Below are 20,058 nucleotides of genomic sequence, written 5' to 3'. Positions count from 1 at the left end.
GTAGATGCATTCTGCGACTAATCTCTAAAAATATTTTCTACCTGGTAATAAAATACATAATGTATCATCAAACTCGTTTTTGATTCTACCTGGCCTGGCCTGGACGTATCTTGTAGGCAATACTCTATAGCTAGGATTTTTTTGGAGGATCAAACGTATGATCTAACTAGTGCTAACTAATACCTAGTAGGTACTATCATCGGAATTATCTATTTGCCTTAACACCTGTATAAGGAAAAACCTAGCCAAAGCCACAAATGACAATTATTGGTTGTCCAACGAGGCAAGAGTCGGAACTAAACTAATGATCAAGTATTGATATGATAATAGCGTCCTCCTAAAGGTCGACTCACACATATCAGTGAAGTCACAGTTCAGGCTCAGTACCGGCACAGTGGAAATATTCTTTCATACAGTTTCTATGAACGCATCCCCACTTGTCAGTGTCAGTGACGAACTGACGAGTGACGACACAGTGCTCTCAGTGTCAGTGCCGACATCGGCAAACACAGACTATTCGTTGACGACGATATTTTTTGTCGGATCACGGACGACGCCGCGGCATCAAAAACAAAATAACTTACTTGATAGTTTCTAAACAAGAATATTGAAACAGCGCTCTGAAATTTTAAAATATTCAAAATATATACACTGTAGCACTGATACTGAACTGAGCGGACACTGTGACGGAACTGTGCCTTCACTGATATGTGTGAATCGAACTTAAATGTCAGCTGGGACGGTTCAGTCACGGTTCAGTGTTGGACAGTTATTTAGTTTTGGTTATTATCATTGATTCGAAACCAGAATACAATTTTCCTAAATCTTTTTTTTTATCCACAACGAGGAAGCTCTCTTGGCCTGTATCACACCTGACAAATTGCATCAAATCAATGACTAAAAGAACCTGCATTAAATCCAAAAACGAGTTTTTTAGATAGCAAAGAGATATCTACAAAATCTTCCACAGATCTTAGAGCGTCTACGCTAAAGCCAAAAGCAGCTTATCTTCCAAGTCTCGTGCTTCAAGCTGCTTAAACTTTGTCGAACAAATTGCATCATTCCGAGTGCCAGGGGACTGAAATGCGCCCGTATCAAAGTATCTTTGGAACGCGTTTGGTGTTGACAGGGATGTTAGGGTTTCCATCTAGACTTTTGTAAAAACTCCGAACATTTCTGATAAAAGCTGTATGATTGTTTTAAATAAATTAAGTAAATGCTTCAAAGATAGAATTATACCAAATAAACCCAACGATATTATTACAAATTTTTAGGAAACCCTCATAATCTTAAAAATTAATATCAATCTACAGGGTGTTAGGTAAATGGGTACCTATATGAGCCGACACTAGCCCATGTTAACATGGTCATATAAATGGTATGGTGAAGTCAGAAATTGGATGTCACAATTTTAATTTTTTTAATTTTCATACAAAATAAATTTTATAAAATCCGATTTGTATGAAAATAAAATAATTAAAATGAAGATATCAATTTTCTGACTTCACTATACCATTTATAATTATGACCATGTTAACATGGGCTAGTGTCGGCTCATATACCCATTTACCTAACACCCTGTATAACTGATAAGTTTTTAAATCGACCCTGTACCTTGGTATGATGTCCTTTTTAACCGAATTCAAAAAAGCAGGTTCTCAATTCGACTTTCTATACTACAAAAACCGGCAAAGTTCGGAAGGGAAGATCACAATTTGTCCGGATCCGAATCCTCAGTGATGGCAACCCTATAACTACTAGATAACGATTCATTGGACTAGATCCTCAAAGCAAAGGGTTTAGGGGTGGCTTCAAATGCTTTTTTAATCTGTTGCCAATTTACGAGCAAATGCGGTTACAGTTTGGGTAAATTACAAAAATTATTGTTGCATTATTATAGAATTACGTCCAAAACTATCACTAATTTATTTTTGTACCTTCTAGATGATTTTGTTGTTATGGATATTTTAAATTGAGATATCACGTAGTTATAGACTGTAAACTGAATCGTGAATTCGCTTTGAAATTCAATCCTCAAAGGTAACTTAAGGAGAATGAGAAATTTTACTAAGTAGGGGGAGTCCGGGACAGTTTAGCAGGTGGGAGACAATAGCCACTGCTCATAGAATTTTTATGGAACTAAATATTGCGATGTAGCCACATTTCTTAGACTCCTTAGGTGCGTCCCACCTCGCTCACGCATTGCCGTTGCGATTGGTAGTTCGGTTTAGGAGTGACAAGTGATAACACATTTTCGAGCCCAAAAAGTAACTTTTTTCAATTTTCGATATTTGATTTCAGTTGGTTACTATGAATAAATTCCAGCATATCATTTTTATACATCGTAAATGTAATTATCCTAGTTCCATTTACGGTAGACAGTTTTTACTTAAGTATTATAGTTTTTTATAAAAATGTAATAATGGACAGCTTGGCCTGGGGTGGGAGACATTACCCTGGCATCGGGAGGAGACTTTACCCAGGGTAATCTGGTACTTTTATTGCAGATAATCATCCAAAATGCCTTTCCAATATAAAAAGGAACATCTAGAAATAGGAGCAATTTAGATCTGTCAGTAATAAGAAATGCTATGGGTATGTTACATTGATAAAGGAAAATTAGAGGCGTTGCCCCAGTAGAAACCAGTTTATCCAGATCAACCAGTTTTAATAGAAAAAACGTTGCTGATTTTTTCAAAACCTCAAAAGAATTAAATTGTTACACATTTTCATTCAAGAAGATTACATTTCTTTATAGTATTATAATTTTTAGTGATTATTTTGCTTATTTTTAAACCCGGGTAAAGGCTCCCTACTTGGGGGGTCAAGTCTCCCACCCAGGCGGGAGATATTAGCCAAATATCACTTTGGTTAAAATTGTTAATTACTCTTAAACTAATAATGATGTATTAAACTTTCTTAGAAGAAAATATAGCTAAATAATGTAGCTTAACATACAATTAATAAAAAATAGCGATTTGTAAGTATAGAAATATTTATGAGCATTTTAGTGGAAGGCGGGTAAACTCTCCCGGACTCCCCCTAGGTATTAGTATAGAAAACATTTTAATCAAATATTATTTTTTTACTTTAGGAATATTCCCATCGAACTCGTGTAACTTTAATTGGCTATTTTTAGATTAATTATGTTGTACTTTAATGAACAATAGTGCATTATGGACGGTACTATTTACCTAAACCCATCGTCCATTGTGAATTTGTTACAGAGCCGACCTTGATAGCCTGTGGTCATTTTACACCAATTAGCCGTATAAGGGAAAATACCTAATGCCTATTGCGTATTAAGTGTCCAATTGTGATAACGATAAACAAAAATAATTAATTATCCACATGGAAATAATGCAACACAGTATCATGGCGTAGTTATTGAAAACTCTATTCTACTATGGCCCAATTTTATTAACAAAAACGAGTTCAACAAACATAATTTATAACATCTAGGTTCAGAGTCATAGTTCAGTTGTCATAAAAACGGATACTGTCACAGGAGAAAAAAAGAGTTATTAATTTGCTTAAAACAAATTAATGTCTTGTTGTTTTTTTTACCCGACTGCGCCAGAAGGAGGGTTATACATGATTTACTCAATATTTCCTATAATAACAACAAACAATCCATTGTCATAATAATTACAGCTCAGAAACTATGATTTTTAAACTTGTTTGTTGATGGAATTGGTCCTAAAGCTAGAGCTCGCGGGTTCAATCTTTGCACGGTAACTTACTTACTACCTACATTTTGTACTATTCTGCTGGCTAACAAATCCTATCGACGTTTTTACCTAATACCAAAAACCTATTATATTCTAGCTATCTAATGTTTTTTTTGTTTATTGTTAGTGTAAATTGATGACCATAATGTTTCATTATTGATTAACGAGCCTGTTTATCAATGAGGAAGATGTAAATCAAAATTTATTCCCCTTTTTCAGCCCTAACAAAAACTTTAAGCTAAAATAAGACTAACTGTGAAAAAATTTTGTTAATATCACGAAAATTGAATATTTTATAAGCAAATCAATATGGGAACGCGCGAAAACTGATAGCACCCCTGGAATACGGGCGATGACGTCACACCGCTCGTTGGGCAACGACGGACGGGCGGCGCGGGTGCTAGCTGCGCTCTGTAAACTTATTTTCGTTCATTTCGATACATTTTTTATTTATATTAACCGTATCTGATNTAAACATGTCAGTCAATTTGACAACCTTTGTCGGAAACATTATTCAATGAAAATATTGTCCGAACCCTTAGTATTTCTCTTCGACAAATACATTAACACATCGTGAACCACTTTTCTTTCAAGACTATAAAAATATTTTAGCAATTTAATTCACAAAATCAATTGCACACATTTAAAATAAAGTTTGTTTACACTTTGACAACAATAGACTGACATGCAAGGTGACATGTCAATGAAGTTTTCAGTTACTGTTGCCATTAACAGAAATTAGTACCATTAGTTTTCCGCAACATGGCGAGGGTTTTTATGTTCCTGGTCAGGCTATAACAAGACTTCTTGACGGTAAACTCAAATGTTTGGCCACTATGTAAAAAAAACCATAAGACATCTTGGCGGGAAAATGAAACGTCAAGTTTGTCATTTTCGTTTTGTAAGCCGTCAATAATGTTTGGCCACTATGTAAAAAAAGCGTAAGACATCTTGGCGGGAAAATGAAACGTCAAGTTTGTCGTTTTTGTTTTGTTAGCCGAATATTAAAATAGTTTTAGATGTAGGTAGGTATAGTCCAGTCAATGAATGCCTTAACGACGGTGTAGAGAGAAATCCGTGGAACACAATTTCTGACCTCGGGACTTTATTTAGCCTAGTTAGGTGGTGAACATAGCAAAATTCCCCGCCCTTAGCCCTTGAGCCGGCGGGGAGAGGGGGGTTTAAAGGTACCACTTTTCGGTTTTTCGCTTAATCCTCGGAAACTATGCGTCCTAGTGACATGACTACTATGAACCAAAAAAAGCTTATTCAATTTGCTACAGGTGAGACCGTCAAGTTTTTCTATATCTTGTATAGTTTTTGCGGCATCTGCTCTAGAAGGTCTGTAAAATTGGAAATTTTATTGTTGTCTTACATGTTCCTTTCAGGAGAAAATCGACTAAATCAACATTGAGCAAACACTATAGACATGCGGGAGATGATGATGACGATAACTCTATTCTAGAGTATTATTATCTCTTTGACTTCTACAGGCGGATTGTCACAAGAATGAAAAGTATGTGTTAATACATTTTGTTCGTATAGATTTTTATCGATAACTCAAAGAAGCGACAACATTATTTTACCACCATAAAACATAGTCAATAACAAGGGCTAAAGTAGGTAGAGAGTTTTTAGTATTGTCTTATTGTCTTTAAAGTTTCAAAGGATTCAATTTACTTTTTAAGTAACCCATCTGCGTGCGTGCCTCGTGTTTTGTTTCTCTATTTTTTGTCTACTGTTTCAAATAAAATGTCACTAAAATACTTTATAAAAAATTTGTAATGAAAAATATACAATGGTAGGTGTTTTGTCTTTAGGTAGGTACTCGCATTAAAATGATCTTTGCAATAATATCGACTGGTTTTTGTAGATAACGCTTTCTCCCTTTTCGTTAACTTACACCATTTATGTATTTATCAGCTTTTCTTAGCTTTAAAAGTAATTTTCTGGGGCACTAACCATTGTATTAGTATAAAAGGGTTACTATACAATATCTGCATGGTATTTTTTACTCCATAATTCTATAAAACTCGAAATGACTGTACGAGTCTATGAGCGCGCGAAGGAGCAATGCCATCCCGGCGGAGGTAACGGGCGGTGTGACGTCACGCGCTAAACGGTCAAGTGCGAGTTGATTTTTAAAACATCCAACTTTGAATGCCCATAGAAAATTCAGTTTTTGAGATATCGAAAAAATTCTTTCACTAATATTTTTTATATTTTATGTTTCATCTTTTTACATTATAAAATAATTACACTCATCTTCCTCATTGCGATAGCTATTTGAAGGTGCATATAATATTGTTTTTATAATACTATCTTTCTGGCGAAGTAAGATATTCAATATTTATGTCTAGTAAGCCAATGTAATTTTCCAATCAAAATGCGTTACTGTTCCACGTTACTGTGTAATTAACTTGTTAGTTAATTGCGTCAATGCGCAGGACAATGCTTAAAACATACAAACAAACGTCAAAAGTGACATCTGTTATCAATGTAAACTGTCAGATAGCGTCGTGAACGTCCTTCGAGATTTTGAGGAAACTTACTCTAGGCCTACTGCATCTTATCAGTAGGACAATACAAATTGCATTTAATAAGACTTCTTGACGGTAAACTCAAACTCAAATAATATTTGGCCACTATGTAAAAAAAAACCGTAAGACATCTTGGCGGGAAAGAAACGTCATGTTTTCCATTTTCGTTTTGTTAGCCGTTTATTAAAATAATTTTAGATGTAGTACAAATGAACAACACACTACAACTACAGAATAAATAACTACAACATCACTTCAAATTCTCTCAAGAAGTCCACATGCGGTCTCAGCAAAATGCCACATTTTTACTTAAACTCTAGGTAAGCTGGAGGATGATATCGTCTCAATTTTATGTCTTTAATTTTATTTATTTACTTGAAATGTCATAATTTATTTGGCAATGGCAGTTGTGCACACCGCGCGAAACCACAATGGAAAAAAAAGAATTTAAAAAATATGTATGTAGGTATCTAAAATATGTCTTTAACCACTTTACCGGTAGGTAGTGGCTGAATTGTTGCCACCACATTTTGAACTTTATTGACTCCACATATTATGGTTCAAAATCAATGAAAAATATTTTTCTCTGTACTGGCACAGAATAATAATAAGTACTACGTACAGAAGTTTTACTTCGCGAAGGTATTTAAAAAAATGTATGCTCAATGTTATTGACAATATGGTGTAATTTAGCCTGTCTCAAGAGTCAAGCACCATTTTGTTGACAAACGTCAGTGATCGGCACTGCGCCGAAGCTATAGGGCTGACTTCGGTAAAATGATGTGACGTGAGGTGCCAAACTGCGGAAAATGGCGGAGGAAATACATAGTATAGCATGAATTATCATGAATATTAACTACTTATTTACCTATCAGTGTCTTGAGGCAACTTAAAAAAGTACATTCTATGTTTTTATTATCATTTAGGCAGTTAAATGCTGCACAGTATTTAGTACACCATTTTCTTTATTTTCTTCCATCATACACAAGAATACGCGTGCGTGAGTCAATGTTCGCTCGTATGTGAGGCCTTGTCGAATAGTATCCTGTAGGTGGGCCATCGTGCGTGTTTTGTTTTCGATGTAAACTCGCGGAGATGAACAGGCCTGGTACTGGTTAAAGGGTTAAATTCATTCTTCCGAAAATACTTTAGAAGCTCTTGTCATGATGACGTTACTTAAAAGTAAGTAATGCCATAACTAAAGAAAATAAATAATTCATTACATACATATCTAAACACAATACTTGATTTTAAACTTTTTACTAATTTGTACAAAGAACTTCCCATCCCTTGGGCCGTAAATTAGTCACTTACAAACATAATCATCATTGATTCTCTGAATCATTGGGTTTTTGAAATAAGTAAGTCATGTTGCTATGTGTATACTACTCTACCATTTACCAAAGGTCAAATCACACATGTCGGCCGTTTGGTGTAGTGGTTCAGAACGTGCTACTATGCCAAGAGGTCCCGGGTTCGATTCCCGGCCGGGCAGAAATTGAAATGATGAATTTTAATTTCTGTGACGGGTCTGGGTGTTACTATGTATAATATGTATGTATTTAAAAAAAAAAGTATATAAGTAGTATATCCGTTAAGCTAGCACCCATAACACAAGCATTAAGTTGCTTACTTTGGGGCTAGCTGGCGCTGTGTGAAATTGTCTAAAGATTTATTTATTTATTTATTTATTTATTTATTTACATGTAATGCAAATAAATGATTTGATTTGATTTTTTAATGACGATGATAATCATGATGGAATTTCTCGATGGTCGGAATATTTCCAATCGCACTTTTAAAATATTACTATTTTAATAAATTGCATAGTAACATCCATTTATTTATTAAAACAGAACAATGGCCTCAACCGCGACAACATAGCAGGTGTGTTTCTGTCTTTGTGTTTGTATTTATTTTATTTTATGCAATTGTGTCAACATCCTATTCATTTTTTATATAAAATACCTACCTAGCTGGTGCTGTAACTTGCTGGTGGTGGGCTGGTGCCCACTTTAAGATTCTACAGTAGATTTTTGTTAATTTTGTGTTTAATTTATTTAAAAAATCATTGAAGATGGGCCCAGTAACTGGAAGAAAAAATATTAAAAAATTCAATCCAGCGACTTGACCCGTGAGCCAAGCTAAAAGTGGGCCAGACTCGACAGTCTTTTATAGCGACTCTAGTAATTTTTATTAGGTTGAATACTATTCTTATTTATCTTTACTAGGTATTATGTTTGCAAAGAAATAAAAGATTAACTACTTCCTGCGGATGTTTCGAGTCATTGTTCTAATATATTTTGATAAATCAGCGTTTAGAATAGAATACCACGAAATATCTACATAATTTCTCACGGAAGTAAATATTTGTACAGACAGCAAATCATGGTAAATACTGTGGTAGCTTATTTAGCTGTAATAAATGCTATTTTACAAGAAAACTATTTGTTATGATGAGCTGGCGACTGTACAGGGGTAAATAAATTCGTCTATCTTAGGTAAATATGGTTTGCGCAATGTTTTGGAATGTTGCAGATAGTTTTATCATGGGGTTTTCCAGTGAAATTTTAAAGCCTATAATTATTTGTATATTTTTGTCTCGTCGCAAAAAACTCGATTCAATAAAATATGAAGAAAGTTTTATGGCTATCCGGTTTCTGAAATTAGATAAAGGGCTTTTAAACGTATCTTCTAACCAAGTATCATCATCATCATCATTTCACGACGTCCACTGTTGAACATAGGCGCTGGAGGCAGGCCGCTACCAACCGTGCGATGTGGAAGTCATTAGGGGAAGCAAGTATGAAATAAGTATTCACATTTTTATCTATAAGTAGAAGATGAGCACGCTCAAGCTGGAATCTCAATTCCGAAACCGGGTTAAAATAGCAGAGGCCTTACATTTGGAAGGTTAATAATACCATCCCCATCAAAATGGCTTCCTCATTATCTTACAGACCGTTACAAAATATTGACCAACACTTGCCTAATTTTGCGATGAGATGCCTAGATGCTGCGCTGTAGCATTGAAGAATATTGCATTACATTACCTTACCAAGTAGGCTAGCTGTGCCCGCGACTTCACGCGTGAAAATCTATACTTTTATTTATACTTGATATTAAAAAGCTGAAAAGTTTGTTTGAACGCGCTAATCTCAGGAAATACTGGTCCGATTTGAAAAAATATTTCTCTTTAGGCTATAAAATATCACCCTACAGCCAATAGGGGCGAAGCAGTAAAGAAACATGTTACAAAAATAGGAAATTTTATTCAAACTATTTTCACGCGTACGAACTACGAAGTCGCGGACACAGCTAGTAATTTAAATATTTCCAGTTCTTGCGACATTTTTCTTTACTGCCCCGCCTCTATTGTCTATAGGGTCTAAGAGCCTTCCTCGATAAATGTGATATCCAACACAAAAATGATTTTTCAAATCGGACCAGTACAGTTCCTGAGATTACAAACAAACTCTTCAGCTTTATAATATTAGTATAGATTTTTTATGATTTGACGGGTCATTTACCAAGCGGGTGATGAGACTTGATACATAATCTTATCTCCGCAATTGAGTCATGTTTCTTAAGTAAGACTTTCACCACCGGTTACGACAATCGGGGTACGTGTTAAAATGAAATAATGTTGGCTGTATGTGACTTTTCGCTAATTGATTAATAGAAATAAATCACGTGATAGTTTTATCTTCAGTTTGAAATTATACAGTGTAATGCGAAGGAATATTTTCAATATGTTTTAATGGAAACTTCGAATTCTGTTATTAATTAGGTCAAGTCTATTTCTTTGAAATGAATGGGTTTCCAATTTTTTAGCATTTTATTTATGTGCGGACAACGATCGCATAAAACTATATTAACCTACCTTCAGTGATAGATTTTATGTAAGTAGTTTTACTTATCACAGAAAAGTAAAAAAATGCTCTTTTATTATTTAATACCTACACGAAAACTAAAAACAGAAAAAGTATTTATTAGTTGTGAATTTAATCTCCTTTTTGCTGGTTTTATTTTGAAAACATTAATTTCTACAAAATTTCTTAAAATAATATCTTCCGCATGCGCCAATGCGCATGAAGAAGTCAATACTTCATTTCATAAGTACATAATATATCCACATAAAAGAGCTCGCAAAACTGACTGAGTAAAGGTTAGGTTTAATATAGCCGTAAGTCGTAACGGCTGGCCGTTGGCTTTTACAGCAAAAAAACCTACGGACATTCAACCCAGTGAAGTGGAAAGATGCCGCAACGAACACTTGCCAAATTCATCGACGTTTCAGTAGGTAACATTGAGTTTTGGATAATGGGAAGGTAAGATTTTGCAGAATCAATCTATGGTCATGGAAGCACGTAGGTACTGAGATTTACTAATAAGTAGGTAAGTAGGTGTTGCCTTAGATTACACAAACCAAAAGGAAGGTTTAAATAGGTACCTACTTAAATTGTGTTGAATTAAATAAGTGAAGTCTATTTCAAGTCTAGTAGCCCAGTTTTTCTTTAACTAATAATGATGCAATGGTGATGAAAGAAGAGGCGTAAAAAGTAAAAAATAAACTCGAAAAAAAAAAATAACTCAAAAATATGTAAAATGCATGCAGCGTTGCTGCATATCAGCATCCGAAGGCCTCTTTAAAAGCGTTACGATTCAAACTCGCCTCCGAATTGGTTTAAATTGTAGGTACATGAGTTTGATTATCATTTCCATCATAGATATCGTATACGAGTTAAAGATTGTCTCATGATCCCATTCTTTATATAATTACTCTGAGAAGACTTAGGACAGGGCTTCTCAAAGCGTCGCAACGCCTTACACGGGTTCCCGAGATAAGTAAAGGGTCGGACAGCAAAGTGATCCTATAAGGGTCCCTTTTTCCATTGCAGTACGGAAACCTAAAAACAGCATTTCATCAGCAAAGACTCACCAATTTCATCCGCGTGCACCAGTTTCGTAGCGATAGACCTCAGCGACGTAGCTCCAGCCGAACTGAACATATCCAGGACTGGACCCAAGAAGTAGATGGTACGGTCTGGTGCCAATGCGTAGACCACAGCAGCAGCTATCCTGCTGAAGCAAGCCACCACGCCGATCACGCTGTCTTCGATCTTCCAACGCTTGCTGAAGAGGTAGATCGTGACAAAGGACCCTGGGTAAGAAAGATTCTGGTTAGTTTCAATTTGACTGAAAATGTAACTGAGTAGGTACGCTAGTTTAAAATTCTTCTTACATGTTGGCTACGTAATTAAATCGTATTATTAAGTCATGTCTGGAAAATATAATGTAGTTGAGTGGCTACGCCAGTTTGTAAATCTTACATGTTAGCTACGTCATTAAAACATATTATTACGTTATGTGCGGAAAATTTAACTAAGCACTCTAGTTTGAAAATCTTACTACACGTTGGCTTTATAATAAAGTAAATGTTGAACAAAGATGTAAGTAAACAGACATATTTTCAAACATCACCGTATTACTAATAGTACTAAGTATTCTGTGACCGTACTCCGCATATTCTAAATAACTACATTTTCTCATGAATGTTTACTGAAATTTTGCAAACATACTGCGATGTATGATAATATATCATAATGCAAACAGACTCGCGGAAATTTTTGTTCCACAAATATTGTGGTGAGCAACTTTATTTAGTCACCTCCAATTTGTTTGTTAGCTACGTGCTGCGAGGTAGTTTTCACCAGTTTTCGATAGAGCGAGGTTACAAAGTTTATCAAAGCTGTGTACTTTTCCTAAGGCCTGTGGCCGTCCACAATCACAAAACACGTTTGTTTTCTAATTAGCGATTTGTAATTTTCCAATACGATTATTATTTTTATGTTTATTGCATCATCAATACTTCTTGTTTTACACCACATTACCATTTTTATGTACTAGGACTTATTTTTGGAGTTGTGAACTTGTGGAAGGTCAGGCATCGACTCAATTCCATGTTCCAATTTATATCACTGTATATAAACCATTATAATTNATTGTGTAAAGGTTCGTAAAGATGATTCAGAAGCCTTTTTATGCCCTGGTTCTAACAAAAAATTAGATCTCATTTTGTTTACAAAAATTCAAGACTAAATGATGTTCCTAAACTGATTTATTTGAAAGGTTTTATGTGTAGGCCTTATTCGAACACGGTGTTTTAATAAGCCCTATGCAAAAAAATAACATTGTTTGTTTTTGATATTTTTTTTGATAATATATGTAAGGAATCATTACTTTGTTACTATGAATATTTAATTTTATCTATAATTTATGTATAATTCTTAATAAGTGGAATTTAAGTTTATCTAGAGATGTACAGTATATTTCTGTTTACTTGATATGTAAAATTTTGATAACGCAAACAAATCGACGTGTTTAATGTTATGAGACCGCATTTTGTTTAATACAATCACAATTTTAAGGTCTAGAGGCATTTAAATCACATAGGCCTTATTCCGTGTAGGTGATTTAATAAAGCCAAAATCAGTGGTTTCGTAATTTGCTTATTTTGAATAGATTTAGTTAAAAATTGTGTTATTTTTTGTAATATTGCTAAAATTAAAGGATGGAAGAAGTTAATTAACCTTGATTTTGTTGATTGGCGTTAATATTTATTGAAATATAAGCATTTAAAGTTAGGTAGGCCTTATTTGTATCAAGTACCTTAATAATGGTGCAATGGTGATAAAAGAAGAGGCGTAAAAAGTAAAAATAAACTCGAATAAAAATAACTCAAAAATATATGTAAAACGCATGCAGCGTTGCAGCATATCAGCATCCGAAGGCCTCTATAAAACGACGATTCAAATTCGCCTCCGAATTGGTTTAAATTGTAGGTACCTACATGAATTTGACTACCATTTCCATCATAGATATCGTATACGAGTTAAAGATTGTCTCATGATCCCATTCTTTATAAGTATAATTACTCTGAGAAGACTTAGAACAGGGCTTCTCAAAGCGTCGCAACGCCTTACACGGGTTCCCGAGATAAGTAAAGGGTCCCTGTCCCTTTTCCATTGCAGTACGGAAACCTAAAAACAGCATTTCATCAGTAAAGACTCACCAATTTCATCCGCGTGCACCAGTTTCGTAGCGATAGACCTCAGTGACGTAGCTCCAGCCGAACTGAACATATCCAGGACTGGACCCAAGAAGTAGATGGTACGATCTGGTGCCAATGCGTAGACCACAGCAGCAGCTATCCTGCTGAAGCAAGCCACCACGCCGATCACGCTGTCTTCGATCTTCCACCGCTTGCTGAAGAGGTAGATCGTGACAAAGGACCCTGGGTAGAAAAAATTGTGGTTAGTTACAATCTGGCTGAACCAAGAATAAAGAAGGGAGCAAAAATGTAAGTGGAAGAAAGAAACTCTTTAATTCTACTTTAACATTCTTTAACATTACAAACAAACATAGATCTCAAAATCTTTAAAACTAAATAGTTTACTGGGCCTTTTCAAGACCTTTATACAAGTCTCAAATATAGCTTGCCCTACCACCACATACAGACACAACACAACACATTGGTTGGTGCTGAGATGAAATGGTGGAAGAAATTGAATCAACTTTGTTTGTTTTGTCAGACTCTATAATATTACAGGACTTATAAGATCAATGAAATAGTGCGAGCTGGACAGATAAATTAAGCCTGAAATAACAACACTTGGTGGACGACCAACATTATGGAATGATCATGTATACAAATATTTTTATGATTCGGGGACCGAACCCGCTACCTGCTTCTGACATAGCAGTTTGATACGAGAACCACCAAGCCGTGTAGCGTGACTGTATGAAAATTTAACTAAGTAAGTATGCTCGTTTAAAAATACATGTTGGCTACGTCATATCTGGAAAATGTAATTGAGTGTGTACGCTAGTTTGTAAATCTTACATGTTGGCTACGTCGTTAAAACATATTATTACGTTATGTGCGGAAAATTTAACTAAGCACTCTAGTTTGAAAATCTTACTACACGTTGGCTTTATAATAAAGTAAATGTTGAACAAAGATGTAAGTAAACAGACATATTTTCAAACATCACCGTATTACTACTAGTACTAAGTATTCTGTGACCGTACTCCGCATATTCTAAATAACTACATTTTCTCATGAATGTTTACTGAAATTTTGCAAACATACTGCGATGTATGATAATACTCGTATATCATAATGCAAACAGACTCGCGGAAATTTTTGTTCCACAAATATTGTGGTGTGCAACTTTATTTAGTCACCTCCAATTTATTTGTTAGCTACGTGCTGCGAGGTAGTTTTCACCAGTTTTCGATAGAGCGAGGTTACAAAGTTTATCAAAGCTGCGTACTTTTCCTAAGGCCTGTGGCCGTCCACAACCACAAAACACGTTTGTTTTCCAATTAGCGATTTGTAATTTTCCAATACGATTATTATTTTTATGTTTATTGCATCATCGATACTTCTTGTTTTACACCACATTACCATTTTTATGTACTAGGACTTATTTTTGGAGTTGTGAACTTGTGGAAGGTCAGGCATCGACTCAATTCCATGTTCCAATTTATATCAATATAAACAATTATATTATTATTATATTCTAGAATATGTAGGATTTCCTGACAAAATTTTGATGTGGCAACTGTGACAGAGCCGAGCGGCTAGTATGTGCTAAAATCAAAGAACATAATTTTTTAAATCTATGTTCTCTGGCTAAAATCATACAATTATGTATTCCCAACCTCGCTTCTACCACTGGTTTTCCAGAAACCAACAACGTTTGCCTGCTAACAAAACTGAAATTGCGACAAAAAACCAAATATTGACCTTGATTTGTCAGACATTGTGTTCGTAGTCACCGCTAATTTCAATGTAACCTACTTCCTTGCAGCATTTTTGTTATCAATCCTATTGCATACGTGACAACTATACGTCATCAACGCCTAGCCTCACGTAGGTAGAGCTAGTGTCATCACTGGTGAAATATAATGCCTTTTACGCCCGTATTCACAAACAATGCTTGCTTAAGTGAAAAAGCTAATCGAACACACAGCGTTGAATAGAGCTATAGCTAGATTGGTTCGTATGTGACCCTGTGCATCCATGCACACTGTGAAACCTCATAGTAATGTTTGTGAGTAAGTGAAGCAGCAAATCGAACGCACAGTATTGAATAGAGCTCCTAGTGAAGGTCGCGGGAAGTACCTGGATGCAAGCGGCGCAGGACCGGTCTTTGTGGAAATCCTTGGGGGAGGCCTTTGTCCAGCAGTGGACGTCTTTCGGCTGAAACGACTACGAGTAGGTATAAGGTCTCACAGTGCGCGTGGACGCACAGGGTCACACACGAACCAATCGCAGAGCTCTATTCAACGCTGTACGTTCGATTTGCTGCATCACTTAAGCAAGCATTGTTTGTCCATTAACGATCACATACTACTTTATTCCACCTTGTTCACCCGGATGATGTCACCTGGATGAAGAAGGTTTGTGACTTCATCACCCCAAAATTATTAAACCTGGGTGATATTGTTTAGTAGATCAATGAATTGATAACTAGTCATTTATCCACCTAGGAGCCAATTCAGGTAGGTACTAGGAATAATACTACAAAGATAATGCCATTTGGGATGTTGCATTTGTGACATCGCCTGATATTGCCATGTCTACCTACGTCACCGAACATTACCCCAAGTGCATACAAGACATAATGCACTAAATTTGTCATTACTGCCATGAATCACAGAGACTCTGAGCTATTACTCATAAAGTGGTATCTGTGAATTAATAAAAATCTTAGCATATCTCACGTTCNACAATTATATTATTATTATATTCTAGAATATGTAGGATTTCCTGACAAAATTTTGATGTGGCAACTGTGACAGAGCCGAGCGGCTAGTATGTGCTAAAATCAAAGAACATAATTTTTTAAATCTATGTTCTCTGGCTAAAATCATACAATTATGTATTCCCAACCTCGCTTCTACCACTGGTTTTCCAGAAACCAACAACGTTTGCCTGCTAACAAAACTGAAATTGCGACAAAAAACCAAATATTGACCTTGATTTGTCAGACATTGTGTTCGTAGTCACCGCTAATTTCAATGTAACCTACTTCCTTGCAGCATTTTTGTTATCAATCCTATTGCATACGTGACAACTATACGTCATCAACGCCTAGCCTCACGTAGGTAGAGCTAGTGTCATCACTGGTGAAATGTAATGCCTTTTACGCCCGTATTCACAAACAATGCTTGCTTAAGTGAAGCAGCAAATCGAACACACAGCGTTGAATAGAGCTATAAGATTGGTTCGTATGTGACCCTGTGCGTCCATGCACACTGTGAGACCTCATAGTAATGTTTGTGAATACGGGCAGGCGATATTCACTGACGTACAATGTCTCACGAGTCTTGCGACTCATGTCACGATAAGTTTCGTTCAAAATGTTTTTGAGAGAAGAGATTGACAGATTGGTAGAAAGATGTTCAATAGAATATGGCAGTTTGATAATATTCATAACCTTACTATAAGGTTGGTCACTCTCATTATCCTTGCATACTTTTTGTGATATCATCCAGCATCAATTTTAACGTGCCTTTTGAAGCAATGAGATGTTTGTGTTACATCTATAAAAATGTTTTGAGAATCTAGAAAAAGGACATCCATTAACAATCACATACTACTTTATTCCACCTTGTTCACCCGGATGATGTTACCTGGATGAAGAAGGTTTGTGACTTCATCGCCCCAAAATTATTAAACCTGGGTGATATTGTTTAGTAGATCAATGAATTGATAACTAGTCATTTATCCACCTAGGTGCCAATCAGCTAGGTACTAGGAATAATACTACAAAGATAATGCCATTTGGGATGTTGTATTTGTGACATCGCCTGACATTGCTATGTCTACGTCACTGAACATTAGGTACCCCAAGTGCATACAAGACATAATGCACTAAATTTGTAATTACTGCCATGAATCACAGAGACTCTGAGCTATTACTCATAAAAATGGTATCTGTGAATTAATAAAAATCTTAGCATATCTCACGTTTATCACCAAAACAGGGAATTGAAAGCTTCGTTTAAACAATAATAGAATAAAATGCTTAGTTGTATCTTTAACTGAGTAGTTAACCGACACGTGAGTACAACTACTTTCTTGTTTGTTATCACTACTGACCTAAGTTAGGTTAAATTATAAACGTAACTATTGTATTTATCTGCATGACAACAAATCATTTGTTTAGGTGGTTGATACTGTCAGTCAACTCTATGTAGGCTCTATCTTTATGTTACCAATTGCTTTGATATACTTAAGAATAGTTAGTAATGCATTTAATTACGTTAGAGACAATCGCTTCGGTGTATTTGTTACAGTCAAAACTCATAATCAGTCAAAACCACTTTTGACTGCAAAAATCAGTCAAAATTGATTTTATAATATCTATCTATACTAACCATCCTTTAATACTCGTATTTTACTAGCATTATGGATTATGTGTGTGGTGTGAGGGGGGGCTAGTTTTTAAATAAAATTTAGAATTTTGACATATTTGACACATTCTTTTTTCGACGATACTGAATTTCGTCAATTAAGTACCTATCATTAATTATGCTAAATAAGGTATTCCTATTTTCTGGTAGTTAATACTAATAAATCGATTAAACCTATATGCCGACCGAAAGTATTGTCCCTACCCGCCCTTCATATAGAAGGATGTTTTATGAATAGCCTGGTAGGTATTTTGTTTTGGAATTTTAACTATGACTAACAAATTGTATGTTCAGCAGTGTTATTTCTTTCCATTCACAATACTATAATAGTTTTACTATCACTCTAAAGATGAATTAATTATTGTTCGAGGTGAAAATATTTATACAAAGAATAATGGCGCGCAAAGAAAAGTATTTTCGTGCCGAAATTGGTTTCATTTGTTTTAAAAAAAAGCTATGTCCTAAATATTAAAAGTAGTCCAGTGTAATCCGGTTAGAATGGTTATTTAAGATCTATGTAAGTATGTATGTTTCAAAGAATTGTATACGGCCTTCCTATCTTGACAACTGTAAAACAGTCAGACTTGTTAATTAATTGTAGCATGACAAGGTAATAATAATTATGTATCAATGATAATGGATGTTATTAAATAATAATATTATTGCTATTATCTCGTTGCTAATAAAAAGTTCAGTGGCCTAATTATTAAACATTCAAGAAGTATACGAGTAGGTATATTATAAACACGTTGGGCGCCACGCGGCTCATCGGTGTGCCTCGAATAATAAAATATTTGTATTACATAACTTACAGCAAATTGTCGTCTTTAAAATTATCAAAGCGTAATCTAAAGCAAAATATAAGATTTTAGTTTTTCCACTCTTTCTCGACAAATAAGGTCGTTTAAAAAAACAAAGAGTACCTACCTACGGATCTAAACGAGATGATATTGATGATTAAAATCAGAACGTTCCTTTTTTAATTATTAAAAAAAAGTGAAACGTGCGTGTTGTTCTCTTTTCAATTTAAAATCAAAACATTTTTTTTTTATTGCAAGGTAAAGCGGGCTGGCTGCAATAATGCTGGCTGTTAAAAAAAAAACTTACCGACGCTTCCAACGAGGGCCGAATACGTGAGGAATAGGCTGTAGTCCACCTCCGTGAATTTGAACTTGTACCGTGTGAACCAGTACGTCATCTGCGCCTCACCTTTATCCCAAACGAAACAGGTATTAGTGGCGTTGGCGATCTGTAAACATTATGCGTCATAGCTTCCACTTGCAATGGTATGCTGGGATACCAGAATTAGAAAGACCAATGGTACAGAGTCACCCTGGGCGATGAAGCGCAGGTGGGTTGGGAAAGCTAAGTCTACAGTCGAAAAATTTTACAAATAAGAATAAATAATATTACCCTATGTTATTCATAATATCAAGACTGTACAGTCCTACTTTAAAAATATTTACCAAAATATAAATAAAATTCCAATAATTTAAATTACAGAACGTAAGAAAAAGACATGACGTAAGGTGATTGAATTTGCAGTCCTCCTTTATTAAAAAAACCACCAGATATTTGTCACTGACAGCTCTCATTTTTGCCAAAATGGATTTTATTTGCCAAAAGAAACAGCCAAATCTTGTTATGCAAATGTATAATTCTGAATACGTATCATTGATAAAAAATTACGTGCTCTTTCTGAAACCAAATACCATACTAAATCAAGTTTACTTATAATAAATGAGTGCATTGAACCGTCTCTTGATTTCAATTCTTATTTTGGTGAACCTCATTTATTTAATAAAGTCTTGGGATAACTTTGCGATATATTTTAGAACCAGATAATCGCTTCCAATTTGTTACTCAGGCTGAATTGCATCATCTTACTTTAACCGTAACTATAACTATAACCGGTGTTTTTTGGAGATTTTTGGACAGATTGTTGACGTCTGTTATAGTCAAAGTAGTGAGTGAATAATGAAACGGCCATGTCACTTAATATTGATTAAGGTGCAGAGTTTGTGAAGTTAGGGCGAGTAGAGTTAGAAGCTTGGCTCTACTTGTATATAACTTTTTTTGATGCGAACCATAATAATCTACTACTAAGTCTGAGTTGCACTGCATCACCTAACTTTAACGGCAATTATGACGATAACCGGTGCTTGTTGCATGAAATTTGACAGATTTTTGACGTTTGTTAATGTTAAAGTAAGAGTACTCAGCCACAAACTACTATTTTTAACATTTCTGAATTGATTTTTTTTAATCACTGTGAATGAAGATACTAAACTAACTAC

The 20,058-nt window shown here is 35.1% G+C and overlaps 1 protein-coding gene across 2 annotated transcripts in view; it reads right to left on the bottom strand.

Moving 5' to 3' along the window:
* Window positions 1–20,058, bottom strand: part of LOC114359650 (proton-coupled folate transporter) — a 41,320-nt gene that overhangs the window by 8,237 nt on the left and 13,025 nt on the right. The window contains exons 2-3 of one of the 2 annotated variants that reach the window (XM_028314119.1): window positions 18,869–18,970; window positions 13,347–13,568 (exon numbers count right to left, since the gene is read on the bottom strand). In XM_028314119.1, the coding sequence (XP_028169920.1) occupies window positions 13,347–13,568; window positions 18,869–18,970 (324 nt within the window). Of the gene's footprint in view, window positions 1–11,213; window positions 11,436–13,346; window positions 13,569–18,868; window positions 18,971–20,058 lie in introns of both variants that reach the window. The other variant, XM_028314120.1, reaches the window with a different exon arrangement.

The sequence above is a fragment of the Ostrinia furnacalis genome, unplaced genomic scaffold (genome assembly GCF_004193835.3).
Source record: "Ostrinia furnacalis isolate ACB-3 unplaced genomic scaffold, ASM419383v2 OfSCF4536, whole genome shotgun sequence".
Taxonomy (NCBI): Eukaryota; Metazoa; Arthropoda; class Insecta; order Lepidoptera; family Crambidae; genus Ostrinia; species Ostrinia furnacalis.
Note: the sequence above shows the minus strand (reverse complement) of the source record. Positions and strands in the feature narration are given on the sequence as shown.